At 50.8% G+C, this 14,082-nt stretch overlaps 1 protein-coding gene across 2 annotated transcripts in view; it reads right to left on the bottom strand.

The window, feature by feature from the left end:
• TMEM132C (transmembrane protein 132C) overlaps positions 1 to 14,082 on the bottom strand; it is a 307,474-nt gene that overhangs the window by 15,206 nt on the left and 278,186 nt on the right. For both annotated transcript variants that reach the window (XM_072953679.1, XM_072953680.1), the window contains one exon: positions 11,038 to 11,181. In XM_072953679.1, coding sequence (XP_072809780.1) covers positions 11,038 to 11,181 — 144 coding nt within the window. The remainder of the gene's footprint in view (positions 1 to 11,037; positions 11,182 to 14,082) is intronic.

Raw genomic sequence — 14,082 nt, 5'->3', positions numbered from 1 at the left:
TCTCTCCTGTCCTCTTTCTCCCTTCCTTAGTCAGTGGAGAGGCCACTGAAGTGTTGGAGGAGAGCCAGATCGGGAGAGCCCTGCTCCCAGGGCTGGGAAGGGCCAGTGGTTTCGGGAATTCTCTGCATCAGAGCTTCCCATCCCGGGGGTGGGGACTTCCGCCCGGCTCCAGCTTTGCGCTGTGAGGACCCTTCTCTTTTCTCGGCCTGCTGTTCTCCCCCAGAACTTTGGCTCATCTAGCATCTTACCCACAACCTGCCCTCCCCCCGCAGCTGCCGGAGGGAAAGTCTTCCGTTTGCAGGAGGCCTGCTGCTGTTTCAGCAGCTCCTTCATTACTAAAGTGCACGGCAGCCACTTTTCTGACATCTCTGGATGGGAAGAAAAGGGAAAAGGAACGGAAGGCAGTATTTCTGAGATGGTGTCCGGGCACCACCCCCCCCCTTGACTTCTTGCCCCTCGCTGAGGACGGCCAAACGGGATCCAAGCATCCGGGCAGAAATCTGTGCTGTGATAAATCACACTTTCTCCGGCTGACAATGCAAAGGGCTGCTGTGTGGTTCTCGGCTCCAGGCTCGGGTCCACCCGGGAGTAGGCCGTGGTGGTGGGGGCCTGGCCCATGTGGGCCGACAGGACAGCAGGACCCTCGCCAGGGCGCTCAGGCCCAGAGGAAGGCGCATTTCCTCGCTGGAGGCTCCGAATGTGTGCCCAGGAGCCCGGCTTGCATTGGAGTCGTGGCTGAGCCCTCACTGCTCTGTCTCCCATTCCTCATCTACCAAATGAGGGTTCTTTCCACAAATACTTCCTGTGTTACTGTTGGTTAACAAGCCTTTCTTCCAGGCACTGGTGATACAGGAGGGAGACACACCTTGTCTCGAGACGTTGCGTTTTGGAAATGTGGGGATACGTGGTAACGAGTTGACAAGGAGATGACCCCGTGGGCAATAAATGCCGGGGGAAAAAGGAAATCAAGAAAACGGGAAGAGAAGGTAACATTTAAATGGATCCTACCTATCGGGAAGGTGGTGGCCTGAGAGATTTAGGGGAAGGAGGTTCCAGGAGGATAAGAAGATCTAGCATGTATTAAGCACCTGCTGTCTGCCAGATTCGGTTCAGAGAGTACACAGGTACCGACTCCCTTGGTCCTCATGCAAACCATTTTACAGAGGAGGAAACTGAGGCACAGAGAGGTTGGCTCACTTGTCCAAGGTCACACAGCTAGTGGGAGTTGGACTTGGATCTGAAAGCAGTTGTCCAGCTCCAGAAATGCTCCCTTAAAAAATATCACTGGCTGGTGGGGGAGGGTACAGCTCAGCGGTGGAGCGCATGCTCAGCATGCACAAGGTCCAGGGTTCAATCCCCGACACCTCCATTACAAAATAATGATTAAATAAATAAAATAAAAAATTTAAAAAATTGTTGCCAATTTAATCAGTGGGACGTCATCTCAGTTCTTCCACTTTTGAATTAAAATTAATGAATTAAAAAGAAAGTTCTTGAAGTCTGTGATCAAGCCTTCTTTCTCTCTGTGACCTCCTGCCGTCCCCAGACACTAACAGACAAACATCTTATCAAACTGTATTTCTCTCCTTCTCTTTTGAAAAGTTTGTCTCCTGTAACTACGCCCAATAACCATGTAAGAGCAGAGCCCTGACTTCAGCCTCTCAGCATATCCTGCTAAAAGGAACATGTAGAAGCAACGTGGTCTTTTTTGAAGAAAAAAAACTTTCTTTGATTTTTAAAAACAACTTAATGGGGATATCTTTGACCTATCAAAGTGTCTCTATTTAAGATGTATGACTTAATGTTCTGTTACAGCACCTGCTCTGTAAAGACTATCTCAGTTGAGCTGGACAACTTGCCCATCTCCTGACACACTGACCATTGCGTGTGTGTGTTGTGGGACAGGGTGGGTGGCAAAGAGTCAGGGGCTGGGAGGAGAGGAGCCCCCACTCCAGGCACCCGGTCCTCTTCCTATAGCCTCAGCCTTGGGTGCATCTGGGGATTCTCCCCTCCCCACCTCCGTCAGTCTAAGGTCTGAGCGCAACTCTGCCCCGAGCCTCAAAAGCAGGGTCATGTGACCATGATCTAAGCCAATCAGAGCTTCTCGTCTCTCAGGCCACAGGGATCCTCGGGGGCGAACACATCACTTAAGCTGGTCCAGTTGGAGGGAAACTCAGGAATTTTACAGGCAAGACTAGACAAAAGTTACTTGCTTTTTTTTTTGCTGGAATGTGACACATAAAGATACGGTGTTGTTGTCACTTGCAGCCACCGTGGAACAGCACAACTTGCCTGAGATTTCAGTCAGCACAGAGGATACTGAACCAAGAGGCAAAGAGCCACAAATAAAGTACTGATCAATTACTTCATTTGAGCTCCTGGATCGAGCTGTTCCTGAAAGTGCTTACAGTGCAGAAAAAGGAGCCAAAAAACTGTCCCCCCTTTCCTTTTTTCTTAATTCAGTTTGAGTCACACTGTCTGTTAACCAAAATCATGCTCTCAGATATAAGGGGCACATCCCGCTGGGCCAGCCCAGACCATCTGCATGCATCTCTCTCCCTCGGCCTCTCAGCAGGAAGGTCAAGATGGGGCACATGTCAAAAGGCACCATTGTCATTTAGCTGACACCACAAGGTGAACAGTGACCCTCTGAGAGCTCAGAAGTCGAGGGTCGTGGAAAAAGCTGCAGTAAACTGGGAGTAAGTGAACTGATTTCCAGCCCAGATGCAGTGGACATTTGTCATTTTTGCCACCCAATGTCATTCATACGGTTAAAAAAAAACGAAGTATTTTCTGGGGAACCTCCCCATATCTTCATGCCCATTCCATGTCATTCAGTAGGTCTTGACCTCAGCTACCCGGCGGGCTGTACTCGGAACACGTCGCGCTGCCCAGGCCACAGGGCGCGGCCCAGGGAGCCACGTGACTGCCCAGTGACAGGAAGTCCCAGGATTTCTGACTGAAAGTAGCGCCTCATTTCTGCTGGACTTGAACCCGGGAAGTGGAGGACCTCTGGCCTCCAGGGGCCACGTCTAGAGAGTCAAAGGCAGAGATGCAGAGAAGCCGACTTCCCCGTCCCCCTGTGCCTGAAACCTACGCCGTCCGAGACTTTTCGTTTATAAGACAGTTTCGCCCCGTACTTATTAAGCCACTTGGGAGTCATTCAACTGCTGCCCCATCCTTGATAAAAGTATGATGGGGCCCTGGGAGGCTGGCGCACGGAGCTGCTGGAGACCAAATCCTGGTTCTCAGATGGATTTCACAGAGGGGTCAAAGGGGGCAGAAACCTTAGTATCTGGTGGGAGAAAAAACCTAACACAGGAGGAGAACTGTTTTCCAGTTGAAATCTCCCCCAAAGCAAGTCAGATATGTGACTCCAATCTGGACCCCTGCACCCTGTGCTTCATGGAGCTGCCCAGAACCTCTTCTCCAGCGCAAGGGCCATGCGCTCCCAGCTGCAGGATCCCCGGGGCTTCAAAACCCCTGTTCCTAGTCAAGCAAATGCAGGCGGAGCCTCTCTTGGCTCAAGTGAAATCTGACTCGTGAATAAACGGTCTTATCTTTTGCAAAAAGTCTTTTATTAGGACATGGTCTCCTTGGTAGCTTAAGACAGAGGGTCAGGACAACCTGCTCTTCCTTGGTCAGTCTCAGGCATTAATTTCTGCCTATCAGCCTCTTCCAGGAACGAATGCTTGCCTCAGTCCCTGCCACTTGAAGGCTCTGGGTCTCTGTTTCCCAAAGCACTTTCTGTGATAGTGAAAAATGTCCCACACCTGTGCGTCCAGCAGGGCAACCACCAGCCACCGGTGTGGCCAGTAGCGCCCTCTCGCTCTCAGTGTGACAACCCAAAATGCCTCCAAACACTGCCAAAGGTTCTCAGGGTGAGGGCGCCATCAGCCCTGGGAGGAAGACTTGCTCTAGGACCACCTGAGTAATAAGAAATGACTGAACGCATCGTCCTGTGCGCTATACGTCTGTAACTATGTTAAAATTCCCAACAGTCTCACGAGGTTGGTGCTTATTTTGCAAGTAAATGAAACTGAGGCTTCCATAAGAACTTGTCTGTGGCAGAGGGCAAGCTCTTACACACGCTATTTAAACTGCATTTTGCATCCCAGCTGGAGGGAACTCTGGCGCTGGGAGAAACTCATGGAAAGAACTTCCTCGCTTTATGCTGGAGACCACCGGCCCAGAAAGGGACATGGCTGGGCAGCGTCACGCAGCCTAGCCCGATGGCCAGCACTCTTTTGACTTTTTCATCCTTAGAACCAAATGGCTCTTGAGGACGAAGACCTTTCAGCCTTTCTTCCACAGCCTGCTGGAGATGAGAAGCCCCAATGAGGAACTCTCTCCCTTCCTTGGGAAAAACAAAAAAGTTTGCCTCCCTTCCTGCTTGGGTGGGGTGGGCTCGGGTACCACTCACAGTGGTCATCTATCTCATGGACTCTTTAAGCACTTCCATCTCGTGGTTACTGGGGGGGGGAGGGGGTGGGAAGGGATAAATTTGGGAGTTTGAGATTTGCAAATGTTAGCCACTATATATAAAAACAGATTGAAAAAACAAATTTCACAGGGAACTACATTCAGTATCTTGTAATAACCTTTAATGAAAAAGAATATGAACACGGATATCTGTATGTGCACGACGGGGACACTGCGCTGAGCACCAGAAATGGACACGTTGTAACTGACTGTGCTTCACTTAGATGAAAAAAAAAAAACTTCAGGCTGTTACTAAAGAACTTAGCTTTGTCACGGACTCGGAGCTTGTGGCGTCAATAATAAATTCAGCAGGGAGAAAGTTCTGTGCCGATGGGAGCCAGAGCACAGGGGAAAGCAAGACTGTTGCTTGTGGGAGAGCGCCCTCCGCGTACTGGAGCAGACACAGACTCCTCTGGTCACGGGGGGAGCAGGGCCCCGGAGGTTGCCCACAGACGGTATTTTTAGCTCTGCGCTGGGATCCATTAGCTGGAACCATGCCCTGGGGGTCAGACAGGCTGCACTGGAAATTCAGTAAGCGAGCTTTCATTAATGGTGCTTTGAGTCTCTGCAACCCTGTCGTGGGCGGGGCCTTGAGGAGCTTCTGGGAAAGCCCTCGCAGGGCTGCAGACCAGGGTAGGGCCACCCAGGGAGCACGGGGTGGGGTGCCCTGGTGCCAGCAGGCTCGGATGAGGGGGTGGACAGGGTACTGTCTGCGAACGTCAGGGACACACAGTCAACAGCAGGTTTTGGCAGTCAGGAATTCCCTTGGCGACCAGCCTGCCCAGGGTTGCCCTTTCCCCCAGGCCACGCCCCAGCACAGCGCCTGCCGCAGCTCCTCGGGCCCCCCCCCCCCGCCCCGTCGCCACCTGTCACACGCTTATCTGTCTGCTCTGTCTGCTCCCTCCACCGCTGGAATGGCTACCGAGAAAATGGCCAGTTCACCTCTGTTGAACAAATCATTATGTGGTGGCGGGAAACGCCATTATGTCATTGAACCTAAGACACCGCTGCTTCATGGACCACGTGCTCAGCACGTTAAGCCAGGCCGCGTCGTCGACCGCTGGCTCACGTGGACTTCAAGGAGGTCCGAGTGTGGGTGGACGAGTGAAGGAGCTGCTCTGCGACAGCTCCGTGGTTGTTGGAAGGGCTAGTCCCTGTTACGTCGTTGCCCTCCTGGTATTGTCCCCAGGCTCCCGATGGGCAAATCTTCGCCCTTCTCTGGGCTGTTGCTCTTTTGTGTCTTGAACATTCATCCACACACAGATGCCAACGTCCGAGGGGCTCTCCACTGACACGTTAGGACTCCTACTAACCTAACACCAGACACGTGGCAGACCAGCCTCCTCCGCACCTGCGGTCCCTTCACACCCCACGCTGGACTAGCTTCATTTCCCAAGTGCCCACCAGGTGCGGGTGCTCGCGAGGCCCCGCAAGATGAGGGGTGGGGGGGACGGGGCAGAAACGTGTATAATGTGTGATGTGACCCGACGGCTACCAAAACAAACTAAGGCAGAAAAACCCCTCTTTGTGTGTGTTTAAAAAAAATACATACACATGTCTTCATGCAGGTGTGTTTATGATCATATGTGTGTGGAGAAAGCATCGAAGATCAGGTAGGTTATTAACACTGACTCCCTGAGGGCTGGAAAGGTTTGCTGCAGCGTGCATACGTGTGTGGTGTGTGTGTGTGTCTGTAGACCTGCCCATTTTAAAAGTCCGTGGTTAAAAGAAATTGTTTGTATGATATGATCCCGTTATCACAAAATGATCCCTCTCTCTGTGGTTATCCACACATGTGTCAAAAGAGATTATGGACAATATGATCACCGAATTGTTTTAATAAGAGACCACATACTGTATGATTCCACTTATACGAAATGCCCCCAAGAAAGGTAAATCTACAGAGACAGAAAGTAGATTAGTGGTTGCCCAGGGCGAGGGGTGGAATGGGGATTAACAGTAAATGGGATGACAAAAATATTCCGAAACTGGGTCATGGCGATGGTTACCCAACTCAGTAAATTTCCTAAAATGTCATTGAATCATATGCTTGAAATAAGCTGCATCCAGCTCTAAGTTATTTAGCAACCCTGTGCCTCCTACCACACAACACAGACGTGCGGGCGTCCAGTCTGCGACCCCTGGCTTACCTAACAGGGCCGTCGGGGGGTTACCTGACGCAGAGTGAAGTCCTTTCCGTGTGTGGGCTTCCAGGCCAAGTCCTTCACTTAGCTAATGAAGCTCCTTAATCCTCACAGTGACCTTCTGACCGAGGTGCTGTGACGGTCCCCATGTCCCTAAGGAGGAGACCCAAGGCTGCGTGGCTGGGAAGTGGCCAAGCCAGGAAGAACTTGCTGGAGGCAACTCTCCATAAGAGTCTGGCGTTTCTCTGCATCCTACCAGCAGAGACTCGACGGCCTTTGTCTGAGTGATCTTTGCGAGGGCGTCCACGCAGAGAGCTGCTGAGCTCCCCGCTGGAGCAAAGGGCCGGTAGGCCTCTGGTCCAATGGAACAGACACCGTCTGTCTCCGGGAGAAGAGGAGGCAGGCTCTCTGCCTGTCCTCGTCACCGCAGGCTGCTGTAACCAAACACCACAGATTGGCGGGGGGGCGCTTAAACAACACTTCTTTCTCACGGTGCTGGAGGCTGAGAAGTCTGAGTTCAAGGCGCCGGCATGGCCAGGTTTTGGTAAAAGCCCCTTCCTGGCTCTCAGATGGCCGCCTTTTTGCTGTGTCCTGACATGGCGGAGAGAGGACAAACTCTTGTCCCTCCCTCTTTTGAGAACTCTAACCCTATCACCCTCACGATGTCATCGAAACCTAACCCCCCCAAAGGCCCCGCCCCCATACCATCGCATGGGGGGGGTCAGAGCTTCAGCACAGGAATTGCGGGGAGACAAACATTCAGTTCTCCACATCGCCTGTTATAAAAGGCTCAGCGTCCCTTACTTAGCCTGGGGCTCCTTCTCTGCAGCCCAGCCTGCTGCACGTGGCGGGTGTCGCTGGGCCCCCGGTGTGACCCTGTGGGAGCTGGAGCTTAGGTGCAGGAAGATGGAGATGCCCCTTCGCCCTTGGTCTCTGATCCAGGAGTCTCGCGTCTCCTGCCAGCAAACTGCGACAGGCTGATCTGTTAACCCGCACGTAGGGCGGGATCTCAGAGCCTCAGAGTACCTTACAGGACTCGGGTCTGTCCAAATCCCAGACCTCGCGGGCCTAACTAGGTTGTCAAACTTATTTGAATAAAACTTGCATCATAGTCTCCTAAAACACTTTCAATATAGATAGAGTTTGTAGTGATGTCATGTCTCCCATTCGTGACATTCTAATTATGTCTTATATCCTTGTTGGATTATGGATTTAATTAATCTCCCAAAAAACCCAACATTTGGTATGATTTAACTTGTCTATTTTTGGTTTTCTTTTTCCTTCAATTTCCACTCTGATCATTCGTCTATTTTCTTCCCCTGCTCATATTCTGTTTTATTGCCGTTTTTAATTTCTCAAGGTAGACCTCTCTTCCTTTTTAAGGTAGGGCTTACTGTTGCAAATTATCTTCTATTAAATACCTTCAGAACATTCCACAAATATTAATACGTTGCATTTTTAGTTTCATTCAGTTCAAAAATAATTTTCAATTTCTCTTAAAATGTCTTCTTTGATTCATATGCTACTTAGAGCTGTGCTATGTGAGGTTTCAAATATTTAAGGCTATCCCAGCTTTCTGTCGTGGATTACTTGGAATTTAATTTTATTGTAGGAAATAGGGCTTGCATAACTTTAATCCCTCTGTATTCGCTGAGACATATTTGCTGCTGGGGTGGGGTCTGAGGTGGAGTGGGCAATAAATGTCAACTGGATTAAAAAAGCACTTATTATGTGCCAGCTCCTTCTCCTTTCTTCCCGTCTGCGGCATCCCCAGCTGCACCACGCTGGCTCTTGGAGCATCGTTCACCGCGTCAGTCCACGAACCGCAGGCTGAGTCTGGGTACCAGGGATGGAGTTTGCGAATGCCAAACCCGCCCGCTCGGACATCCTTACTGGGCAGGCTTCTGCTGACTCGAGACTTCACACCGTTGTGCCAACAGCCAGGGGTGTCGACTCGGAAGTCATTGCAGGGGGCCATTTTCAGTCTGAAGACATTTCTTTCCCTCAAGAAACTGATTCCCTTCCTGGAAATACCCATCATGGGCTCCACCTCAAATCCGTTTTAAGAGCAGCGACGCAGAGTTACACACACAACGGGAGCGAAGTCGCCTCTGGGCTCTGGCAGGGAACCAGGCGGACTCTCCACTCCTCCAGGGGAGTCATCAGTGCTGGGGCGTCCTTTCCGAGGGTCACCCCTATCAAGGGCCCTGGCCCTCAGAGGGAGACTGCAGACCAGTAATAAAGGCCAGTGATCCAAGAGGACCTGGGATGTGACTACGGCTGAGGGGAGGGGAGACTCCAGACCCAAACCAACTGCTTCCTGCCTCCCCCTCCCCCTCCCCCCAAAGTTACTTCCCAGCCAGAATCAGAGGGGAAATCCCTCAGAGCAGGCTCTCCATGGGGGTGACGCTGCCCCCGAGGGGACATTCGGTCACGCCTGGAGACACTCCTGTTGGTCACAGCTCGGAGTGCTGCGGGCATACATGGGGTGGAGCCAGGGATGCTTCTAAACGCCCCCCAAGGCCCAGGACGCCCCCACAACAGCCAACTATCCGGCACAAGGTACTAAGAGCACGGGGGTTGCACACTCCTGCCTCAGGGCTTAGAGCCTTGCAGCCCGATACCGCAGACACGAGCCACGTGTGGCTCTGGAGCCCGTGAAGTGGGGCTGCGACCGAGGTGCGCTCTGAGTGTAAAACACACACTGGGTTTGAAAGACTTGGTACGCTCAACGTGAGCTGGCCTATGAATGACTTTCATATGTCTACATATTGAAATGATAATATCTTCCCAGGCTTTTTTCGAGCTGTTCTTTTGTTTGCTTATTGGCTTGTTTGTTTTGAGGGGGAGGTAATTGGGTTTATTTATTAACGGAGGTCCTGGGGATGGAACCCAGGACCTCGTGCAAGCTAGGCATGCGCTCTACCACTGAGCTAGACCCTCCGTCTGAAATAATATTTTTAATACAAGTGGTTAAACACATGCACTTTAGAAATCAGATTCACTTGTTTTCTTTTTATGTGTTTCGAACATGACCACTAGAGAAGTTAAGTTCCAGACATGGCTCACATTGTATTTCTATTGGACAGAGCAGTTTAGAACTTTATCCCCGCTCCCCGGCCCGCCCCACCCTCCCTCGGGCTTCTGGGGTCTTCTGGAAAGCACTCTGGTCTCAGGGCGGCCATCAGCCCCTACATCACTTCTGGGTGACTGAGAAACAAAGCACGTCTTCCTTAAAACACGGGCTCTTTACTGCCTCCTACTGGAAGGTGGCCAGAGCAATGCTGGCCGCGGGAGCGTCGCCGTGTGCTGCTGGCGCCACGGGCGGCGGACGGTCTCGGCAAAGCGGGGCTGCCGCTTGTCCCTGCCGGGGCCGGGGCTTCCCGCCCCAGCCTCCCCATCCGTGGGCTGCAAGGTTCTCCTCCACTCAACGTGTTGCTTTTAGCGTCAGAGAATAGTCTCTGTTTGCTCTATGTCAGACTCGATTTGAGGGGTGAAAAAAGTATTATCTGGATGTTTCCTTTGGGATACTGAAGTTTTTTTCTGCATATGTGTCTACTGCTTTCAAGAAATATAGAGAAATGCCCAATGCTTTGTTTCTGGCTTGTAAGAACCCTCACTGTCTTATTCTTTGAGCAAGTATTGTGGGTGGTGAGAAAGACCAAGAATTAGGGTCCTCCCCTCAAGACACATAGCCTCTAGAACGAGGATTTCCTAGGCACGGTTTTCCTCGGAAGGGCCAAATGGTGACTATTTTAGACTCACAAGCCATATGGTCTCTGTGGAAACCAGTCAACAGCAGCCACAGACAACATGGAAACAGATCTGAGTGCTCACGTTCCAACAGAACTTTATGTACAAAGCAGGTGGCGGGCTGAATTTGGCCCAAGGTTCATAATTTGCCCAATAGATAAAATAGTGTTTTCAATGGCTGCCCCGTGGACCAGACCCATGCTGCAGGTGGATTCTGCATTTTATTTTTTGCCCACTGCAGTTTTTTTTTTAATTGTGTTTGGTTGCCAACACTGAAAAATAAGGTGACTTTTACATAAGATGTGAATTTACAGCATGTCTTGAAGACACAGGATTCCTGAACTCATGGTTGCACGCGGCCGCACCTGGCAGGAGTTGACTGTTGGTGTCCTCCGATTTACCAGTCCACCCACCTAAATCCCCTGCTGGGTTACTGCAGGTATTTGGGGTTTGACGCATGGTCCAGTGCACGCTGGACGAAAACTAGGTTGGTGTGCCATTAAATTAAGAGATGGAAATGGCAAAGTCTGGGGAAATCCACCAGAGGTGTTGTGTCTATAAACCAACCCATAGAACCTCTTATTTCACCAGGCTAAACTTTCTTAGTTGGATGGGCTTTCCCTCAGTTCAGTCCAGATGGCGAATAGGAATCACTTACTTTGATGACATCCTCGTCCGTGGACTTGCATTCCACGGACTCCGAGATATCCGTCACGGCGCCGTTCTCCTCCACGGAGACCACCTTGACGGGCATGGCGACAGCCTTCCCTGTGAGGATGGCGGTGTTCAGAATCTCAGTGTCCTGCCGGAAGAGCCAGACACAGCTGGGTCAGGGGAGCTGTTCGGTTCTCTCAGACACTCGGGAAGACTTCAAAGGCATGCGCCAAGCTGTCCTTGTTCAGGCAAGACACACCAGCACTTACCTTAGGAGCCTGGGCTAAAGGATCATTCCTTCACCATTTCCCAAGAACATCCCACAACTGACTTTCAGTTTATTTATGATTGTCTTCCTAGTTTTCAAAATCAAAAAATATTTATTCTTTTTCTCTATTGCAGAGATCACACAAAAGTTGCACACAGTTAAGTTTTGGTTGTAAGCAAGAGAAATGGACTGTGGCGCGTTTAAGCAGGAAGGGGCGGTGGGAGGTGGAACACGGCACCTCCCCATTAAGATGCCCAAGTTCTCATCTCCAGACCCTCCAGGGCATCTTTCACCTGACGTGATAAAAGGGACTTTGCTCTTGTGGTTAAGGGAAGGATCCTGCGATGGAGAGATTCTCCTGGATTACCTGGGGTGAACCCAACGTAACCATAGAGTTTTTTTTTTTTTCAATAGTTGATTCATGGCTCAGCACATACTTGCTAAGGGCCAACTACATGCAAGGTTTTGCTTTGAGGACTAGAGGTTCAACAAAGAACACAGCTGGTAAAATTCCCCGCCCACATGAAATATCTACTCTACTGAAGAGCTGTAACCATTTCCTCGTTTCTAATTCATATCATGACCCAACGTCTCCTGGCTTCCGTCTCCACCCTCCTTTGTAAACTGCTCTCACCAAGGTCACCAATGATCTCCTTGTAAATCTTAGTCCTCATCTGATTCGATGCGTGTTTTGCAGCATTTGAGATGATGATGACCTGTTCTCAAAACCCCAGCCCTGCAGACGGTGTCTGTCCCTTGATTACAAACATTTAACGGCTACGGATTCCATTTAGGGTAACATTCTAAATCCCCTGCAGCCGATCATGCCCTTACTGATGCCTCTCCTACTTTCCTCTCCAGCCTCGATGCTCACCTCCTTCCTCGCCTTGGTCTGCCATTTTGGTTTCGACCGTCCTGATCTCTGCACAATCCACTGGAAGTACCACACAGTCCTTCTCCCTTCTTCAGTTGGCTCACCCCTGCTCACTCTGCGGGCCTCAGCTTTGGCATCCTTTTGTCTGGGAGCCCTGAGCTTCCAATCTTTAATTCTGAGTCAACCACAAGACTTCTTATAAAAGGTATCCATGGGGGTTGGATGAAGAGAAGGAGATGTGGTGATGGAGGCAGAGATCAGAGTGATGTGGTCACGACCCAGGAGATGTGGGCGGCCTCAAAAGGCTGGAAAAGGAACAGACTCACCCCCAGAGCCTCCAGCAGGAAGACAGCCACGTGGACACCTTCACTGTAGCCCCAGAAGAATCATTTCTGACTCCTGACTTCCAGAAGCACATTATAGTGCATCCACATTCACTTGCCACAGCAGCAACGAGAAATTCACACAGATTCTTACAGGGTTACCGTCCTGGGCTTCCCATGGGATCAAAGGAAAAGCTGAAGAAGCTTCTGGAAAGGCCGGGCAGCCTCTCTAGGGTGAAGTGGAGTGAGTGGCTTCAACCGTCTCCATCCTTAAGTGACTCTGCTTAAGATTTAAATTTTCTGGAGAGAGAGTCTCATTGGTTTCATCACGGTACCCTACTCTTTACCCCAGAGAGGATGGGGCCACCTTGACTGACATGCCTACCAAGACTGATTCCAACTGGGAAAAGGTAGTGTTGAAAAAAAATCAGAACCGTGTTATCAGAAGAAGACAGAATGGATGACGTCCCATCAGACAAGCAATGAGAGACACTCCCCACAGGACCAATGAGTCGGGTGATTTTTACCCCCACATGCCCATGGTCACTACACCTTGGCACCGGGCACCAGACCACCGGGCTTCGTTCTGTGCGGCTCCGTGGTGGCCCATCCCGTCACAACTCCGGGGACTGTGGTTTATCCTGTCTGCGTTGACTTCCCGCAAGACGACTTGGCATCGCATCTCTCATGCACGTTGCGATTTGCAAAGTGATGACGAAAACGCCTTCTCTTTTGAGTCTGTAGGCACCCCCTGCTTGCATTTCTGTAAGTCTTTTCTGTACGGTCGAATGAAGATGAAGGAGGGCCTGTGGCTTTGGGACACCCATCGGCACCTTTTACCTTTGGGTCAATCTCTCCCCCAAGTCCCTCTCCAGAAACGTGGCTCCACTTTAAAGCAAGAGATGCAAGGCAAGAGATTTTCTCAGTTCTTCCTCCGGGGAAGCAGTTGACACAGAAATGACCTTCTGCATTAAACAAGAGCGCAGCTGAAAGAGTCATCAGTCATCCAGAGAGTCCCAGCCTCCCTCTGATGTTGGTGCCCATCAGCCAGCCGTTAAATAACCCTCTGCCACGTCTCCTCTTGGGTTCACAGGATTCCTGGAGCCGGAGCTGCAGTCCGGCCAGCTCGCACGCTGGTTATTACAGATGCTAAGAATACCGCAGAAATTCCCAAGTCCATTTTCAGGTTCATTACAGGTAATGCGCTCGGAGTTCAGTCTTACATTTTCCTTCTCAGAATGGTCTTTGGCTAACGGCTTCATTAAAGCAGCAACCTCCCTCGGGGATTAATTGTGATTAGCTTTCTAATGGTTGCTGCAGTGTTTCACACACACACGCGCGCGTGTGCATGCATGCACACACACATGCACACACACACACACACCCTCCTCTAACACTTCCTATCCCTAAACTGAATTACATCAAGATTAAGACTGGTGGGACATCAGGTATTTTTCAATGACCAGGATCAATTTCAAGAGCAGAAATTAATGCCATAGAAACGCCCAGTGGAGGAGGAAGGCATTGGTCTTCCGGATAACCCAGCTAAGCAGAGGGACAAAGGTCCCCGTGTTTAAGAATTCC

The sequence above is a fragment of the Vicugna pacos genome, chromosome 32 (assembly GCF_048564905.1).
Source record: "Vicugna pacos chromosome 32, VicPac4, whole genome shotgun sequence".
Lineage (NCBI taxonomy): Eukaryota > Metazoa > Chordata > Mammalia > Artiodactyla > Camelidae > Vicugna > Vicugna pacos.
The sequence above is the reverse complement of the archived record's forward strand: the minus strand, read 5'-3'. Positions and strand labels throughout refer to the sequence as shown.